At 42.5% G+C, this 13,612-nt stretch overlaps 1 protein-coding gene across 1 annotated transcript in view; it reads left to right on the plus strand.

Annotated features, from left to right (window-relative positions):
* The window catches only part of SV2C (synaptic vesicle glycoprotein 2C), a 180,775-nt gene that overhangs the window by 138,555 nt on the left and 28,608 nt on the right, over positions 1-13,612 (plus strand). Inside the window, exons 4-5 of the mRNA XM_036847430.1 lie at positions 8,802-8,935; positions 9,421-9,510. Of these exons, the coding sequence (XP_036703325.1) occupies positions 8,802-8,935; positions 9,421-9,510 (224 nt within the window). The remainder of the gene's footprint in view (positions 1-8,801; positions 8,936-9,420; positions 9,511-13,612) is intronic.

The raw sequence follows: 13,612 nt of genomic DNA on the forward strand, positions 1-13,612 counted from the left end.
ACCATGGGGAGATCCAAGGCTCAGGACTCAGGGCAGTACCCATGACACACATACTTCAGTATTGCAGGAGTGGGCACAGCCCTACAGATCCACGCCAGCTGCACATCAGCCCCGTTAGGGTGAGCTGGACGGGGGATGAGGGCCTGGCCTAAAGCAGAGGTGGAAAGAAAGGAACAGGTTTGGGAGAAATACAGAAAATAGCATCATATTTCTCAGTGATTGACTAGACACAGGGAGGGAAGAGAGTAGAGGCTGGCTTCCACATTCCTGGTCTGGAAGGCTGTGAGGAAGGAAGGTTGAGCACCTCCACCCGGGCTGGGGCCTTTCACGAAGCATACGATGACCACAGACATCAGGAGCTTGAGATGATCAGAAGCCTGTTCTCTGGGTGGGGTTAAATTGGATACAAGTGAGCAATATCCGGCTATGGGGCTAATGGAGTGGACCTCTCCAGACTCATATTTCCATCCACTGTGCCTGGAAGCAGGGTGTGATGTCCCCTTCCTTGAGCTCCCAGGTCATTGTGATCGCATGCATTTCCTAGCCTGTTAGAATGGAATTTTTTTGACATAAATGACAAAACTCTAAGGGCCATTTTGGGCCTGAATCATGAGCTAAGCAGCTGTTTCGCTTGTCAAGCATTAAACGATTTGTTCTGGATCAGAGGCTACAAGGCAAGAAATGGGGCTAGAAAAACAGGAGCAGGTAGAGAAGTCAACAGTTAGTGGAGATGTATGAGTGTGACCTTTGGCACCAGCAACAAAGAACACTCAGGCTGACCTCTGTTGTCATAACACCGGAAATATTACAGCCCCTTCCTCATCCCCACCCTAGGGAGAAAAACTTTCTTCTAAGAGTGGATTCCATGAGCATTTCTGTGCTCTGTCATTAAAAATCTGCTGGAAATGAAGAGAGAGCTTTTATTGATCATGAGCAAAATCTTGCTGACACCATGTGCAAAGAACAAAGAGAAATCTTCGTCTGGAATAGAATAGGGATCACGAAGTTGTATGGAGCACTGTTTAGAAAAAAATAGTTTTTTAAGGACAGCTGATTTGAAAGCAGGTTGACTGATTTGCTAATACGGAGAATAAGTATCATTTTGCTACAAGTTCTCTACCAACCTTTGGGCACTTGTGTCAGTGCCCTGACACAAGTGGTTTAGAAGTTTGTTTTGTTCTGTTCAATTTTGAAAGTGTTCCATTTCTTACCATGGATCTATATTCAAGAGAGGTTTTCCTGTGACTTCATCTGGTCCAGGCACAAGATCTTAGAATCAGAGAGAACCTGAGCCCCAGAAAGGGCTTTAGAGTCTATTCCAACTTTCTACCTAATGTAAGAATTCCCAGTATTTATTTTTGTTTGCTTTTCAGTTTCCTAAAACGATGCCTGTTCACAAAATGAACATAGTTGATTTATTATCATTCGTCCATGGACATCAGCTTATGTAAGAGTTTATATATTAATATAAGTCTGCAAAACATATACAGTTCCTTTTAAATAAATATTTATGTGTGTAAAACAGAGAAGGAAAGTTAATGCTTGCCTATATGTGCTATAAGATAATAAATATGAATATATTCAGTGTGTATTTACAGAGTAATGAGCTGCCTTTATATGCATTTATAAGCTTCATTTGTATATGGTCAAAATTTGACTATCCTATAGGCTATTGTGGTATATATTTATAGAAAAATTTTTGATAAAACTTCAATTGACCTACATTATTATTATTTATTATTATTATTATTATTTTTGGCTGCGTTGGGTCTTCGTTGCTGTGTGCGGACTTTCTCTAGTCGCAGCGAGCGGGGGGCTACTCTTCCTTGTGGTGCTCAGGCTTCTCATTGTGGTGGCTTCTCTTGTTGGGAAGCGTGGGCTTCAGTAATTATGGCACATGGGCTCAGTAGTTGTGGCTCACGGGCTCTAGAGCGCAGGCTCAGTAGTTGTGGCGCACAGGCTTAGTTGCTCCACAGCATGTGGGATCTTCCCGGACCAGGGCTCGAACCCGTGTCCCCTTCATTGGCAGGCGGATTCTTAACCACTGCGCCACCAGGGAAGTCCTTGACCTACATTATCATAGTACTAGTACTATATTATTGTCTGTCTACAAAAGAAAATTCCAAAGGACCTTTGTTTAAAACAGACACACACATCTCTCTCTCTCTCTCTTTCTCACATACACACACACACACACACACACACTTTATGCTGTCAGCTTTTTTCAAACCCTTGGACTCATTTCTGTCAGTGAAGCTTGGGAAGCACCATGCTTGAATGAGTCTTACTTGCTTTTACCAGGAACTCTTTCTGGAAAGGTCCTCTCATTCTTTCTTTTCATATTTGGAGCACTCACAGCAGATATACCCTGAAAAATAAGCCCATAAATTTCTGCATTTCAAAAGCCACCAGGCAGTGTGCTTCTTCAAAAGTGTGGTTAGGATCACAAGTCAGAATCAGGAACCAGAAGCATAATGTGACTTCCTCCTGCTGTTGACTGCTGGCTCTGTGCATTCCAAATGGTAGGACCAGAGCTTGGAAACAGAAATAGAGAGACCAGCAAGAAAGGTCAGCTTGTTGCCCAGGCATGCTCTTAGAGACAGATGACTACAACAGTTAGTTGCACCCTCTCCCTGGGGTGTGTAATTCCAGTTGAATTGGCTCTCACTTCTTGAATGCATGATTTTGTGCTGCAGACAGATCCCCACGAGCTCTGTGTGTGTGTGATTTCTGTGTGTATCACTGTTGGCAATAGCGCTTGTGCCATTACCGCTCAAGATGCAACTGGCCTTGGCCTGAGAATCCAAAATCAGACTATGACTAGAGATACAGGTTTAAAGATGAAAGATCTGTGAATATCATTTTCTTTCCCACCCAGAGACACCGAGGCACTTCCTCACTGCTCTCCATAAATGAGCCCTGTAGTGTCAAGGTTTAGATTCGTCAGAGTCAGAATTAACAACGTTAGTTTAGTTCTGAAAATTGTATGGATGGTAAATACTGTCACAGTTATCATTCCAGTTTCCTTATCTCCTCTCTTTTCCCATCAGACCTTACATTTCAGAAAAATCAAAGGCTTGCAACTCTTTGAAAAGATTTTTTCCCCCTCTGAGTAAAAAGTAATACAAGGTGATAGAAAACTCAAAAATTAAATAATGCCAAAGCGAAAGGCCTCTAAGAGTTCCCACTCCCTACCTTGAATAACCACGTAAAATAGTTGAGTATCTTTTCCTCCCACTTGTTTTCTAGATATAATGATATAGTTTATGTGTATATAAAAATGAAATCACTACTATTTACATTGGTTTGAAAATAGTTTTTTTTCTCACTGAGCATGTAACTTGGACAGTTTCCAAATCAGTCCAGAAAAATCTACCTCATTTTTTTGCCAGTAGTTATACTGTCTTCTATAGCATGGCTGTACCATAGTTTATTTACCTATTCTCTTCACCCTTGCTTTTCCCCCCCTTTTTTTAACAAATGAGAAGAAGGTGAAAAATGTCTGCTGATATTGGCCACAAGGACTGTCCAGCTGCACCTGGTTAAATCTTATGGAGCCACAGATAATACTAGATGTGTGACAACCTGAGCTTCTAGCTGAGGATTAATGTTTCATGCTGATTAGATAGTATTTATATTTTAAACCAGTGACAGGTTGAGGGGATAACATTTTATTTCTATGGGAATAAAAGCAGAAATTCATCTGATCATTGTTCCCTTCCTAAGCTTGTTGGCCACTTGAGAAAATGGATTTGGAGCCACTTTTCCAAAGAGAATTTTAGTTGGCTATGTGCCTTGTGAGTGAAGACCACTGACACATAAATATAGGTGATTTATGTTTTAGCTATTGAAAACTGATCTCACCTATAGTATTTATTTTTTATTAATATTAATTAATAATACTGTTTCAGGACATTTGTGTCTTGTACCTAAAATATGCCTTCTTACCAAGGAACCGGGTCATTGAAAATATCATATAACTAGCAATCAAATATAGATCAATAGAGTAGGTGCCAATTCACCAGTGCTTCAGGGACAGAGCCCAGAAAAGAACATGAAAGCCAGCATTCTTCTCCGTGCGTCCCGCACTTCTGCCTTGGCACCTTGAAAGATTTCAGACAGTCAGGCAGCTGGGGAGGCATCTGGTTTCTGCATTCAGAGCACATCAGCTTGAGCCTGGTAAATGGCCTTGATTATCATGCAAGACACATAACACTCTTATTAGTGCCACGCTGATTAGCGCTGTGCAGTCACCGCTTTCTGTAATACCCTAATTGAGGTCATTCCTTGCCTGGAATGTACATTATGTTTAGATAAATCCCTCAGTATGATATTTTAATGGGTACTTTAAACAAAGCCCAAAGGACAATTAGAACCACTGTCTATGCAAGAATCTTTTTTTTTTTTTTTAAAGACAAAAAAGGCATGGTGCCAACATAAAGAAGAGAATCCATTTTACTAAGTGAGGGTGAATATCCTAAAGCAACAACCGCTTTCCCAGTTGCATGTGGCTTGTATCACATTCTAGTCCTTCACTCCATGCTCATGTCTCCCCACTTCCTGATGTTTGTGGTTTGGGCTTTGTGTCACTCTCAAATGCAAATGTAACTCATCTTGAAATGGAGCTGGGGAGGAGGGGTCCTGAGAATTCACCGCCGAGTAGTTATGGCAGTCATTGTTTCACTCCGTCATTCTTATCCTTCATTTTTAATCTAGGTAATGGTATTTTAGTTTTACAAAGCATCTGCAGGGTCATTTCTTAAGACCCTCACTGTGTCTACCCCTCATTCAGGCCACAGGATATCATCCATCAGTCTCTCTCTGTACCACCCCTCCCATCCCAGGGCATATCCTAAAAGGGGAGTAGGGTTGAACTCCTTTTCTAGGACTCCCTCCTGCCTCTAGGGCTCTCCTTTCTCTCTTCAAGTCAAATAGCTGTAATATAGTAGGAGAGAGTTGGGGATCAGGCATGGCACAGTCAGTCCTGGCTGGTCTCTTCTACTTCTTTAGTACTGATTTGAACTGTATCTCAAACTTGGATGTTAGAAATTTACGAATTTGCTCTCTTTGTTTTCATGGACCCGAATCAGACAAGAAATTTATCAAGGGCTCTTAAGAGAAGACTCCTTGGGATAGGTACCTCCACCCCTTCTGTACTCCCTCTACACTTCCTTTAGAACCTGTTCTAGCATGAGTCATACTGTTTATCATGTCTGTTAACACATCTGCCTCTTCTTCTGTACTTTAACTCCTTGAGGGCGGAAAGTAAGTGTTAGCCTCTACATCTCAGCACTGTGGCACAGAGAGGCACTCAATAAAAGTATGAATGAATGAGCAGAAAGTAAATTAAGGTATCACTAGGCATTAGGGAAGTGCAAATTAAAACCATGGTGAGATACCACTACACACCTATAGACTATAGAAGGCCAAAATTTAACCAAAAAAAAAAAAAAAAAGAACTGGCAAAAAGGTGGTGGGAAGTGTGTGAAGAAGCTAGAACTCTCATATACTAGTGGTAGGGGGGCAAAATGGTACAGCCACTGTGGAAAATAGTTTGCAGTTTCTTAAAGCTAAACATATACTTATTAAATGATTCAATTTACCCAGTCCTAGGTATTTACCCAAGAGAAAGGGAAAACTTTGGGATACACAAAAACCTGTCTGAAGTGTTTATAACAGCTTTATTTATAATCCCCTAAAAATGGAAAAATTCCAGCTGTCCTTCAGCTGATGAGTGGGTAAACAAATGAAATATCCACACAATGAAATGCTACTCAGCAATGAAAAGGAGCAAACTATTAAAATGTGCAGCAGTCTGCATGAATGCATTATGCGAAGTGTGAGAAGCCAGATTTTAAAAGCTGCGTACAATATAAATCCATTTATATGACATTGTGGAAAAGGCAAAACTATAGAGACAGAGAACAGACCAGTGATTGCCAGGGGTTAGGCATAGAGGAGGGGTTGACTCCGAAGGGGCAGCAGGAAGGAATGTTTCGGGGTGATGGAACAGTCTGTATCCTGATTATGATGGTGGTTACGTGACTCCGTACATTTATCAAACTCATAGAACAATGTAACTTAAAAAGTAATAATAAATTTTACTGTATACAAATTGCAAATTTAATTTGAAAAGGTAAATCAAAGTTGTTTTGCTGTTTAGTGTGGATTCAGAAAAAATGTCAAAACAGAAGTAGCCTGCAGCGATTCTGTACATGTTCATGTACACATGTAAACACAAAGGATATGCTTGTGTGTGTGTGTGTGTGTGTGCACGCGTGCATTTAACAAACATTTAAAGAACACTTCCTATAGACCAGGACTTGCCATAGGCACTGGGGTTATATTGATGAGTAACAAAAGCAGAATTCCTGCTTTCATGGTGTGGAAAGGCATAGACAGTAAACAAGTAAACAAATCAATGAATTCACAGCTTTAGGTAGCAGTAAGTGCTGTGGAGACAATAAAGCAGGTCTTGATGATAAGAGTGGGCTTGGGTGTTCGGGCCTCTCTGAAGAGATGACCTTAAACTGAGACCTGGAAAGTATAAAGGAGGCATGCGTGTATGCAAATACTCAGGCAGAGCACTCCAGGCAGGGAAAACGTCAAACGCAAAGACCCCGAGGGGACTCCTTTGACGACAAGATATACTGAAAAATCCTCTCACTTCAAAACTCATAGAAAGGCTGGCTGACATACAACCTCCATCCTTTCAGTGCATGGCTGGGCTTCCTAGGAAATAAGGCAAAGCCCCTAAAATGGAACTAAGCTTTGTGTATTCAGAGAACTTGAAGCAGGTCGGTGGGATGGACCAAGTGAAGGAGGGGACCAGCAGTAGATGAGCTCAGATACGTAGGTGGGGATCAGTTTCTGTTGGCTCCAGCACTTTTTTTTTTTTTTTAATTTATTTTTTGCTGTGTTGGGTCTTCGTTTCTGCGCGTGGGCTTTCTCTAGTTGTGGCAAGTGGGGGCCACTCTTCATCGCGGTGCGCGGGCCTCTCACTCTCGTGGCCTCTCTTGTTTAGGAGCACAGGCTCCAGACGCGCAGGCTCAGTTGTTGTGGCTCACGGGCCCAGTTGCTCCGTGGCATGTGGGATCTTCCCAGACCAGGGCTCGAACCCGTGTCCCCTGCATCGGCAGGCAGATTCTCAACCACTGCGCCACCAGGGAAGCCCCGGCTCCAGCACTTTTAAAAAAGAATTCCTTTATATAAAGCTCTTAGATCAAATGTGAAGTGAACAAGGTATGTTTTCTTAGTTCCATCATATGATTTCCTCTGTTTTGGATATTTGAGACGTTTGAACTTCTGCTACATAAAACATTGAGAGTAGACATCCCCTCCTAAAGTTTATGTTGTAGTTAATTTAGCAGTCCACATAGTCCTCAGGTATTAAATTCCCAGAAAATGCTTATGAATCTAAGATTGATGTAGCATGTTTATATGATGTAGGTGTTTATATGATTTATCAACAAAGTCTGTGTTTGAGTAAGCATAGACATGCGGACATGTGTGGTATAAGATTCTGCCTCAAATCCCGGTGGAGAAGATTTTGGTGTATAACTTCAGCTGTGTGGCCTTGAGGAACTCATGTCACCTCCAGAATCTCACTTGGCTCCTGTGCAAACAGTGAATGATTATACTACTCTCCCAGGGATGGAATGTAGACTATCTGACTTTTGCTCACAGCAGCCTTCTAAATACCAAGCATTGCAAAAATTAGAATTTTGCCTCACATAATTAATCTATGCCTCCATAAATCTCTTCTCTGTTTCCAATTAGATTTGATATGCTTCATTCTTTCTCCTTTAGAATCATGGTGGAATTTTGCTTTCAACCATTTTACATTCATTCAAATATTGGTTTTCTTTTAGTTCTTGAGAGATTTCCATCGGTATCCCATTTGCTTGTTTTCATTATATTATAATAAAAAACTGTTTAGAAATTTAAAATTCTCTTGATCTAGTGTATGGCATGTGCGTGTGGAAGGGTTGGCAAATGCCAGTTCTTAATCATTGCACTGGTCAGCATGCGGGCAGGAAACCAGTGACACCCTCAGAGGGGGTCGCTGAAAAGAGCTACATGGGAACAGTTAAGAGAAACCAGTACAGAATAATAAAGTACCTCGGAGCTAGTAGCAGAAGGGCATCCTGTACCCACTTATGCCTCAAAGGGCAGGGAGAGATAGGGATTGCCAGAACCTGATAAGAGCTGTGGTTTCACGAGAAGCTTCCAGGGAATGAGCACACCCACTGTCAAACCTCCACGCAGCCAGGAGGAGGGGAGAAGGGAAGCAAGGGGAATAAATATCCTGCACCCTGCTGCCACCCTCTGTTCTCCTGCCGGTGCTTCCTTTATTCAAACCCAACTGGAAGCTGGTGGGCAAGGGAGCCAGTTGTTATGGTCCATAGAGGGCCATTTCCTGGCACACAGCAGAGACAAGAGTACAGAGTGATCTGGAGGAGCAGACAGAAGATACCCAGCCCAGGGGTCTGCTGGAAAAAGCGCTGTCCCAAATTCATTTACCTTGGCCTTTGGAGTTTGGTTGTTCAGAAATACACCGCATCCGTAGGTGCAGACCCCTTTGATTCCAAGCATTTTTCTTCCCAGCACTGCTGTTGGCCGTCTTCAAGCTGAACTGGTCACTGTGGCTAATGCCCATATCAGCTCATTCTTCTGGGAGTGGTAAGATTTGACTGTGAATCAATTTGAGGTATGGACACTCACAGTGACGTGGGGACCTCGCTGTCCCAGCAGGCAGTCTGGGGAGGGCCCTCCTCACCCCTCCTGTCTTCCTTTTCCAGGATGGAGCTTCAACATGGGGTCCGCCTACGAGTTTCATAGTTGGCGTGTGTTCATCATCGTCTGCGCCCTCCCCTGTGTCTCCTCAGTGGTGGCCCTCACGTTCATGCCTGAAAGCCCACGGTTCTTGTTGGAGGTAACGCTCATCATTACAAATACGCAAAGAAACCGCATACAGTGGAACGAGTCCCTTCCAATTCTAGGAAAGTATGTTTGCCTCTTCGGTGGTACATTTCTCCTTCCTACTACGGAACCACGGAGGGTTTGGTTTCATGGGGTCATGCTTTCGACAACCAGCGTGTGAGAAAGCTGCCTCGTGGCCAGAAAGCACTAATGTTCCTCCTCAAGCAAGTCATTTCCCTCAACCAAGAGAATGTGGCTTCTTGTTTTATAAATGAACCTTCCTATCCAGAGGTGCTATGTCTAGTTAGAGGCACATCACTTGAGCTGCTGATGCACTCAAGGATATCCAAGTAGCCTGCGTGTTCCAATGGGACGAACCTAAATGCATTTGCACCGTTAACACCCAATTGGATCTGACAATACCACATGGTTATTGGAAAATCAGGGAGTGTGTGTGTTTCACCTCCTGGCCCTTCACTGTCTACTCATATTTCTTAGGTTGGAAAACATGACGAAGCCTGGATGATTCTGAAGTTAATTCATGACACAAACATGAGAGCACGGGGTCAGCCTGAGAAAGTCTTCACGGTGAGTACTTCTTCTCAGTGAATCCTCCACACCAGAGGTCGAGAAACCTTTTCTGAAAAGGCCTGGGTGTAAATGGTTCTCTCGCCGCACCAGCCGCTCGTCTTTCATACTTGCCGTTTTACCTATGCCTGCCGCGCTGCTGTTGTATGTGCTGTTCCCTCTGCATGGAATGTTCTTCCATCCTCTAGTTATAAAATTTACTCTCAACGGGAAAACTAGTCTAAACTAATGAAAATTGGATGCATGGAATTTTTTGGAAAGAACAATGGTTTTTTTCCCCAGCACCTCCACCAAAATAAAAAAGAACTGTGGTTTTTAAATCCTTTGATATAGGCAGCATAGACAAAAAATGTTTTGTCTAAAATAGGTTTAAAGGGGATATAAGCAAGATCTTCAGTGTCTTATAAATAATATCAATTATAGTTCTTAAAATAAGTAAAATAGTTCCTGATTAAACAGTCCCCTGAAATCTTATTTATTCATTTCATTTTTTAATAGGAAATGGATTTTTCATAGTGTGAAGATAGACTTCAGTCTAGCCTCTGTTCAGATTCTCAATTAATAAAAATTTTTTCTGCAGTGTAATGGAGAAATGAAGATCAATAATGGATGTCTTCCACTGAGGCCCTGGGAGCCTTTGAGTAGACCCTTCTTTTGAGTAGATTAACAATAAAGGAAGAGGGCTTCCCTGGTGGCGCAGTGGTTGAGAATCTGCCTGCCAATGCAGGGGACACGGGTTCGAGCCCTGGTCTGGGAAGATCCCACATGCCACGGAGCAACTGGGCCCGTGAGCCACAATTACTGAGCCTGCGCGTCTGGAGCCTGTGCTCCGCAACAAGAGAGGCCGTGATGGTGAGAGGCCCGCGCACCGCAATGAAGAGTGGTCCCCGCTTGCTGCAACTAGAGACAGCCCTCGCACAGAAACGAAGACCCAACACAGCCATAAATAAATAAATAAATTTATTTAAAAAAAAAAAAAAAACAATAAAGGAAGAATTTTTTTTTTTTTTTGGCCGAATCCCACGGCATGCAGGATCTTAGTTCCCTGACCAGAGATCAAACCCGCGCACCCTGCAGTGGAAGCGCGGAGTCTTAACCATTGAACCACCAGGGAAGTCCAAGAATTTTTTTTTTAATAAATTTATTTATTTATTTATTTTAAATTGATTTATTTTATTGATTTATTTTTTTGGCTGTGTTGGGTCTTTGTTGCTATGTGCAGTCTTTCTCTAGTTGTAGTGAGAGGAGGCTACTCTTTGTTGCGGTGCGCGGGCTTCTCATTGCGGTGGCTTCTCTTGTTGCAGAGTACGGGCTCTAGGTGCGCGGGCTTCAGTAGTTGTGGCTCGTGGGCTCTAGAACACAGGCTCAGTAGTTGTGGCTCACGGGCTTAGTTGCTCCGCGGCATGTGGGATCTTCCCGGACCAGGGCTCGAACCCGTGTCTCCTGCATTGGCAGGCGGATTCTTAACCACTGTGTCACCAGGGAAGCCCCAAGAATATTTTTAAATTAAAGGATCATAAGGCAAGACAAATCTTGAGATGTCATTTAGATACTCAGTGTCCCTAACCCTTCTCAGCTAGATGAGGGTAAACCCTTTATCCCAGACTTCTGAGAAGGTGTCTCTGTAGGGCCTCATTGCCCTGCTAACCTGCTTTTTCTTCCAGAAGGTCTGAGTTACCAAGTTCACTCATGGTCATCCACATTAATATTACTGTATAAAGATTAAGTGGGAATAAGGTGGGAACACTCTAAAAGAATGGGTAATCTCAAAGTCATTTATATGTAACTTTCCAAGTCATTACATGATTCCACCGTGACACATTTGTCTTTTTCCTTGTTATATCTATTGATACAATACAGTGAATTCACATGCCTTCCTTCTCTCCTTTTTAAGCTTTTCTTCCTATGTGCCTACTTTAAATATTGTTTTTCAGGGCTTTATTTGCAGCTAACTTCCCTTTTAACCCTACTCACTCTCCTTAGCTTATCTCAGCTACTTCCTAGATCTCTCTCTCCTAATGGACAAATCTCCTGAGCTCCAGATGTGCATGTTGAAGGGCTTTGTGGCAATACTCCTATGTACCATAGGCCCTTCAAATTCTGAATTTCTAAATCTGAACTTCTCACCTTAAGAGTTTCCAAACCTCTTCCTTGTCCAAAATTCTATCAGCAAGTACCACCAGCACCACCCAGACCAGAACCCTGAAAACTATCCTATTTCTTTCTTTCCTTTATCTCCAGTATGTCCAAGAAATCACTGTGTCCTATTATCCTCCATCCTAAATATCTCTCATTATTGTCTCTTACCTTTCCACCCTTCCTGCCACTGATTTGGTTCAGCCCTCCTTACTCACTGCCCTCTGCCCTTGCACTATTCTTCAGGAATAGCAAATGCTATGTAGTTTCCAGTACACTCTTTTCTCTCACACCTCTGGACATTTACTTGTGATATTCCTCCCACTTGGAATGCCCTTCAAGTAGTTGACACACATGGCAAATGACATACTTTTCCATAAGCTCCAACTCAAATTCCACAGTCCATGAAAGCTTTTCTCTCACTCTCAGGTCAACTTGGGTGTTCTGTACAATATGTCTCTCCCATCTGATATAGACCTCCGTTAGAGTACTTTCTAATTTGTATGGTAATTGCTTGGACAGTGTGATGTTTTATGTTTGCACCTCCAGGGTGTAGTGCCAGGCCTGGCTCCCCATGGGTGCCAATGAAAGAATGCACAAACATTGGTGAGTGGAGAAGAAGCCTCCCAAAAGTAATATGTCAAGTCAGAATGGCTATCATCAAAAAGAATACAAATAACAAATGTTGGCAAGGATGTGGAGAAAAGGGAACCCTCGTACACTGCTGGTAGGAATGTAAATTGGTGTAGCCGATGTAGAAAACAGTATGGAGTTAACTCAAAAAACTAAAAATAGAACTACCATATGATCCAGCAATTCCACTACTGGGTATCTATCCAAAAAAACCAAACACACTGGGCTTCCCTGGTGGCGCAGTGGTTGAGAGTCTGCCTGCCGGTGCAGGGGATGCAGGTTCGAGCCCTGGTCTGGGAGGATCCCACATGCTGCAGACCGGCTTAGGCCCGTGAGCCACAATTACTGAGCCTGCGCGTCTGGAGCCTGTGCTCCGCAACAAGAGAGGCCGCCATAGTGAGAGGCCCGCGCACAGCGATGAGGAGTGGCCCCCGCTTGCCGCAACTAGGGAAGGCCCTCGCACAGAAACGAAGACCCAACACAGCCATAAATAAATAAATAAATAAAAGATCTACTCTCTAAAAAAAAAAAAAAACCAAACACACTAATTTGAAAAGATACATACACCCCAGTGTTTATAGCAGCATTATTTACAATTGCCAAGGTATGGAAGAAACCTAAGTGTCCATCAACAAATGAATGGATAAAGAAGATGTGGTATGTATATATAATGGAATATTACTCAGCCATAAAAAAAGAATGAAATTTTGCCATTTGCAGCAACATGGATGGACTTGAAGGGCATTATGCTAAGTGAAATAAGTCAGAGAAAGACAAATACTGTATGATATCACTTATATGTGGAATCTAAAAAATACAACAAGCTAGTGAATATAACAAAACAGAAACAGACTCACAGCTACAGAGAACAAACTAGTGGTTACCAGTGGGGAGAGTTAAAGGAGGAGGAGCAGTATAGAGGTAGGAGAAAGAAAAGGGTTATTATGGGATTATATGAAATCATTTGTGTGAAACTTTTGAAAATTGTAAAGCACTATAGAATTTAATGAATCTTTCATTCAATACAAAAAAAAAAAAGAAGAATAAGAAGAAGAATACCCCTGTGATTTAAAGAAAGGAATTCTGGAATATCACAAAATAATGCCTACATGGATGATTTGGAGCTGACTCTATTTGGAACCCCAGACATTAACTCAGACATTATTGTCATTAAATATGGACATCTTTGTTTACATAGCCATGAAGAGGCTACTGCCCACCTGGTGTAATTTGAAAGATACCGAGGGTCCCCAAATCACCTCTGTCAGAAAGCCAGTCTTGGCACCTGGAGTCTCATGATAGAAGTGCTCCTTTGGATGTTGGCAGACTCTCC

This window comes from Balaenoptera musculus, chromosome 3 (assembly GCF_009873245.2).
Source record: "Balaenoptera musculus isolate JJ_BM4_2016_0621 chromosome 3, mBalMus1.pri.v3, whole genome shotgun sequence".
In the NCBI taxonomy this organism is placed as follows: Eukaryota; Metazoa; Chordata; class Mammalia; order Artiodactyla; family Balaenopteridae; genus Balaenoptera; species Balaenoptera musculus.